Source organism: Mytilus edulis, chromosome 12, assembly GCF_963676685.1.
Source record: "Mytilus edulis chromosome 12, xbMytEdul2.2, whole genome shotgun sequence".
NCBI classification, from domain to species: domain Eukaryota; kingdom Metazoa; phylum Mollusca; class Bivalvia; order Mytilida; family Mytilidae; genus Mytilus; species Mytilus edulis.
Window position 1 is genome coordinate 32,837,857 of NC_092355.1, and position 7,084 is coordinate 32,844,940.

Consider the following 7,084-nt stretch of genomic DNA (forward strand, 5'->3'; position numbering starts at 1 on the left):
GGTAGAGATTGGGGAAACAAACAATATATTAATTTAGGCCTAAACAGAAACTGTGTCAGCAGATAATATATGTACTGTTTTACAAATAAGAAACAATTGATGATTTATTCAAATTTTAGTAGAATGACTGAAATTCTTATTTTTGTACATTTTGATATAAGTAAATTCCAGTAGGTTTGAACAACTGTCATTAAGTATTTTGATCATTTGTGAAACAAATGCAAGGTTAATTTATAATACGTGTTACTCTGTACAAAACAGTGTAAGCAATTATAAGAGACAACACTAACCTTTGCTGGCAAAAAAACTGACTTAGGATTATATGTTTTCTGGATGTAGTATCAAAACTTTAATGTTTAAGTTTAAAGAACAAATTTTGAAGGATTTGAAAATCGGGATAGCATGTCTTGAACATGATCTTTAAATAAATATTCATAAACAATTTTTTAATATATGTTTGATACTAAAAAAATCAAAAATCATGAAGGAAGGTTAATTTTCACAAAATATAAAAATCTACTGAAATCTCAATAAAGGCAACAGTAGTATACCGCTGTTCAAAACTCATAAATCCATGGACAAAAAACAAAATCGGGGTAACAAACTAAAACCGAGGGAAACGCATTAAATATAAGAGGAGAAAAACGACATAACACCGAAACGTAACACACACAGAAACGGACCATCAAGAAAAACAGAAACGGACCGTCAAGAAAAACAGAAACGGACCGTCAAGAAAAACAGAAACGGACCGTCAAGAAAAACATGACAGATGAACAACTTATACAAAACCTTTAAAATAATACAAAATGAAAAAAAATCACTCAATATTTGAAGTTTTTGAAAAAAACAATGACAATTGACTACTAGTTCAATCATTAATAAATATGAACATAAGAAAATGTTGTTCAGCATATTATTGTTTTTTTTTAATTTTTATACACAAATTCATAAAAAATATTTAAAAAAAAAAAACACCTTCAAGGAAAAGTCAGGAAAAGTGAGAAAAAAAATTCATAAAAAAAAATTGGAAGAATATTAGAAAAATATCTCAACAAATTTAACTAAAACACAATGTTATTTTGTCAATAAAAACATAAGTGATATCATAATCGATTAAAAAAATCTGATGGCTTCAATTCCAGACTTTGTATACAAATAAAACTTTTCACAGTAAAACTACTATTTCAATAACGATTTGACAAAGTAAATAGAATATTTAAACACTCCAGTACTAATATATCAATTATTAATAGATACAACGTCAGGTTCACACGGGACTTTTGAACGGTAGTCGTTTGATAAAAATTACATGAAAAACATTCAATCATTATCAGGGGATACCAAAGGATATATCTACCGAAGAGACTGATTCTCGTCCTCAAATTAAGTCGGTCTTTCCTTCATTTCTTTAAATCGTGCCATTCTATCTTCGTTTTATTCCTGTGGTCCTTTTCTTTATAATCAAATTAAATCTAGAGTGTTGCTTGTCTTTATACAACCTCTGTTATAATATTGTTGCTAATCTGGAAAAGCAGTAGCAGTCGGTTTCCCACGACCCGCGCGTGTATGACGTATGTCGTTATCCCAAACAGCAGGTAGGACCGCATCATGTATATCTAGTGTTGCCATCAAAACGTGTTTTTATTTTTATTTTTTAGTATTGCTGCAAAATAAAGATTTACGGAAATAAAGCTGTTGATGATACCTATGATACATTATTGATTTAAGACTTCACCTTGCGACTCACTTTGATCAATAATTTTGACGTGTGGCACTAATAACACATGTATTGGCAAACGCATTAACGGTGTCAAAGCACATGTCATCCTTGTTTACGTGCTTAGTATGCATGACACGGGGCCTACCATCTGACGAATGCATGACAGACGACAGCCAATCGTATCGCGTGTGAGCAGCACACCGGCAGTCTGTACGCATGTCTAGCGGCTGTTTATCTGTCAATCAATACACTGCAACAAACGAGGGGCGGTGTGTAAATAATCCTCGGACAAAGTTTTAATGGGCTATACCGTGGGAAACACGAGTTCAGTTTTATTCGACCACCGTCCAGGAAGGACCTACATCCGCTTAAAGTTTTATTTTTTACAAAGTTAGCTTCCCGTAATAGAACAATGAAACGGAGTTTAAGTGACAGCGACAGCGATGATCTTTATGACGACAATATGAAAGCAAGGTAAGTTGTGTATTGCAGAAATTTATTTATTTACTAGATGCACGTGACCGCATGAGGTCGACATGGGCACATTATCAATAACAAGCGGCATGGCACTTGGCTACTTACATGCTAATTTCCTGAATAAGAACAATTAAGTTCATTAGTTCCATAATTTTATCTTAATTAGATAATTTATTTGTGTATTGACCGAAGAATTGGGAAATTAAGAAATCTGGCAGGTCGTGATCTGACTAGTCAAAAGGATTTATCAATGTTAGATTTTATCTTCGTAAGATTTAATTGTATTGTTTTTCAAATTAAAAAGAAACAAAGTCGGGATTATTTGATTTTACTCCCGATTAGACAATGCTTTGCTGTAGATATGCTTTAATTTAAGATTTTCCCAGACGATTTATAAATATATTTATTTTATATTTGATGTCATACTGACGAAGCAATTAAACATAACTAAAGTAAACAAATGAATTTTAATTAAGTTGTAAGACAACCTTCCTGAGAAAATTTAATGATAAGAGGAAAAATATGTTTGCACTGATAAATATGCAAAATATATGAACAATATGATAATGTTAATGAGGACTTAATATAGCGATCTAAAACAGATGTATTGAAATGCATTAATAAAATTCTTTGATAAACGATGCAGAAATAAAGTTTATTCCGATAATAAAATAACGGATTTTAAATAAATGATAATTATTACGAAATTATTTAATCTAAATATCTTCGTTTTTAAATTCACGAGTGTGTGAATATTTAGTAAGTTGTAAAGCTTTAATACAAATGACCTGAATTTAAAGCTTAAATATTTGTTTTGGAAATTTTGTTTATCACCTGGTTTTGAAAATCGATTTTTACACGTTTATCATTCATTCATCTACGATTTTATTTTCACATATTTGCTTGGTATTTCAATATTGTCAACAAAAACTAATACAGTCGGTCAAACCCAACACTAAATGGACAGTAACAATAATCTGTACAACTGTCCTCCTTTAATTAAAGATCGTATTAAAGTGAAATTGAACATTTAAACTTGTAATTTATTTTACCGTTTTGTTGTAACGCTATTTTCCCACGGTCATTAGATAATGAGAAACACGGAGAAATTGTTCCGTGGGATGAATTCACAGATGTTAACTTGGCTGCACATTTTTGCATACTTTCACACGGTCCTTGCACGAATCGTGACTGCCGTATTTTTATCTGGTGTCTTCCAATACTCAAAATCTATGATAAATAAAGAATTGTTTACTTTAAATATTTATCTTTGATGATACTACGGGCCGAGAAAATAGAGAAAACGTTGTCTAGAAATTACACATGAATTTATACTTAGATTGAATACTTTCAACGTTTTCTGTTGGTTTTTTTTTTAAATCGTTGTGCAAAATAATAAACTTGTATTATAAATTTGTTTGTTTCTTTTATTACAGTTCGCCTTCTCAGAGTTGTCAAGTATCAGATAGAAAGAAAAGACGAGGGGTAGGTAGAAAAACAAGTTAATGGAAATTATATTAAATTTGGGGACAGAAACAATTTATTTAAGGGGGTTGCCTGGGAGAGCTGGAGTTTTTATAAGCGTGTTTTAATTTTAATGACTACTGAGGATAATATGTAGATCCTCCCCCTCATTTTCTCATACCATTTTGTTCAACGAAGTGCAGTTTGGTCGAAATGTTTTTGAAAGTCTCTACTTTTGTCCAAATATATTGCTGTACGTAAAGATAATTGGCATTTTCAACTCTTTAATAGAATAATTACACTACCACGATTAATAATAATTTTTTTTTTATAAAAATTCAAATTTTTAACTCTTATGTATCTTTTTCAGGTGATAGAAAAGAGACGAAGAGACAGAATTAACAGTAGTCTATCAGAACTAAGACGCTTGGTGCCATCTGCTTTTGAAAAACAGGTAAATTCCCAATTAAAATTGCATTGACCTTAATTTTTGCGATTTATATTGTAAGGTTACCGTTTCTTTGGCGTTAACATACATGTAGCATCTTCTATTCATACGTTGAATTGTCTTAAATATTTGCCACTGGTCAAGACAAAAACATCGTTTACATTGCAAAGCCATACGTATGTCTTGCATAGTGAAAGTAAAAAGTAAATAAAAATTTGAAACACAAATCAAAACTTTAAAAATTTGTATAAAATACATACTTTTATTAACTTTACATGTTATATTTACGCTGAAGCTTGCACATGCAGACAGTAGGACGAACGCACTGTTGTTGTGCCATGGTGGTCTTTGTTTTTATTCGACAAACGATTTAGGACTATCCCCAAAGTACGTTTGTTCTCCGCTTTTTCCATTGAGTAAATGAATGCTTAATACGACAGAAACTTCAGAAACCGGTCGTAGAGTTTCTGTAGTTGATTCGAATTGTATTGCATTCCCCTTATGAACGTTACTTAAATACGGGTGAAGTCGCGTAAAAATAATAGAATTTTATACATGCAATTTTTCATTTACATTTATTCAAAATATTTATGGAATAATGTTATATCTTCTGTTTATATATTATAAGATTAACTTTATTTTTCAGGGATCAGCAAAACTTGAAAAAGCAGAAATACTTCAGATGACGGTCGATCATTTGAAAATGTTACATCAGAAAGGTCTGAACAGCTACAATTATCCAGACCCTCATCTTACTGCTGATTATAGATCCGTAGGATTCCGCGAGTGTGCTTCAGAGGTTGCAAGATATCTCGTAGCAGTAGAAGGCATGGACCTACAAGATCCTCTCCGAATGCGTCTGTTGGGTCACCTCCAATGTTATACAGCACAACGAGAAATCGTTTCCAAAACTACATTCCAAAATTCGTGGAACTCCGTTTCACCTCACCCGTCTATAAACAGTCAATATGGTAGCAGCACAGTTTCGACGATGGGTTCCATGGTAACAACACAACAAAATAGCCAATCAGAGCTTGCCATGACCCCACAAACAACACATCATGGATTATCAAGTAGTGCCTTTACAGATTCAAGACTTTCACATAGTGACATTCAGCCGCCATCTTCCATTCAAGGCAATATGCGATTAAGCGGCGGCGGAAATATCCAGTCTCATCACCAAATGGGCTCGATGAATTCGACCAATCAGCAACCATCATCATCTCTTATTCCCTCCATTCCACAATTACATAGACAACTTCCGATGTCGTTTAACATGAACCCTATGCAATCTATGCAATCTATGATGTCACAGAATGGTGCAAACGGATATGACCTCAATTCATCAAAACCCTACAGACCATGGGGTAGTGAACTTGCTTATTAGACTCCCGCGCTTTTTTTTATAACTTTGTGATTGCTTATGTTTATGGAAGACATTGCTTACTGTATAAGCAGGATAACTGTATATATGATAAGAAATGAGGGTAGTAAAGGGTTACTATATATATGAAATATATTAGCCATTTTTTATGTGCTTAAGGGGCCGTTATTTGACGTATTCGGTGCAAGTAGCCGAAATTATCAGTCAGAAAATGACAAATTTTGCGGTCATTCCTCTGGAAATAAAAGATTTAACTTTACATATCCCCTGTAGCAACTCTCGAAGTTTTTATTGACAAACGGATTTTTTTCTGTGGCATTTGATTTTTTTTCAACGACGTAATCGTCTTCCATTTTGAAATATTTTTGATATTCAAAAGGCAGCAACACATTCATTGTATACATATTTTTTAATCAAAAAGTGCCATTTTCGGGATGTATGCAATATAATTACAACGATTTTTATACATATCTGTACATATTGTTCAGTGGTGTTGTGTCAGGAATTACTTTTTACATTGTTATTTGTGCTCAAAACAAGTGCTATGCAAGATTAATACACTATTTTGAAATGTTTATATATAAAATCCATGCCTTTGTGTAATGTTTTTACTTTAAATGTTAGGTTGGTTTTTTTTTTCATACTAAACAATTTTTTTTAATGTGTCAATATACATGTACCTACTTTAGACAGACCTTTGAAAAGATACATTTCTGGTGAGTTCCAGTCTCTTTTTGTGCAATTTATTTTTTAATCTAAGTATTTAAGATTAGGACATTAACTTTCATTGAAAGCATTTTTTTTTTTCAATTTTGCATATCGTTTCTTTACATTACAATACAAATGACTCTACACATTTATGATGGAACCTTAATCATTCAAATTTATTCAAAGACTTTGACAATTTTGAGTGACTAAGCTATGACGCTGTGTATAACAGACATTTTTAACAATGCTTTTGTTTGTTATATTAGTTCTGTATTTTTTATTTATTGTTTCATTGTGTTATTTTTTTCAGTTGCTTTGTTTTTACATTCTGTTGAGTTTAGTCTTATACATTTGTTTTCCTTTTTAAGATAACATGTTTTTGTGATTTGCCTTTAATTTGAAGTTTTCTAAAACCAAGAAGTGCTGCTTTTGTATTTTTTATATTGTACTGCTTAAACTAAAAGATCAGACCGATTTGAAGATTTTTAATACAGTAGTTTTTATATTTAAATTTATCATATCCTACCAAATGCATTTATAATGTGTACGTAAATTCAATCTTTTTGGTTTAAATTAGTCAAAATATTTAATTGGTCTATATTCAATTATTTTTCGTTATGTATACCGGTACTGTATGTACTGTATATTGTTTTGTTTCAATTTACTTTTATCCGAACTGTTTTCAAATTTTGTATTATGCCAGTCATGGTAAAGTTCTCTTTTGAAATTTCTTTGATCTTTTTATATTGAAACAAAGCGGTACGGTTGTATTTTAACTTCTTTGCTGTGCTTTTGGTTGTTTTATTAAAGGCTTTGATTATTATGTTTGACATTTTTGAATGACAGGTGCATAATAAATAAAATGATTTATAATTTAAAA

The 7,084-nt window shown here is 31.4% G+C and overlaps 1 protein-coding gene across 1 annotated transcript; it reads left to right on the plus strand.

The window, feature by feature from the left end:
- The first annotated feature begins 1,928 nt into the window (after positions 1-1,928).
- LOC139498287 (hairy/enhancer-of-split related with YRPW motif protein-like) lies at positions 1,929-7,084 on the plus strand. Its single transcript, XM_071286650.1, has 4 exons — positions 1,929-2,197; positions 3,637-3,685; positions 4,035-4,118; positions 4,759-7,084. Exons 1-4 carry the CDS (start codon positions 2,136-2,138, stop codon positions 5,497-5,499), a joined length of 936 nt encoding a protein of 311 aa, XP_071142751.1. The 5' UTR covers positions 1,929-2,135; the 3' UTR covers positions 5,500-7,084.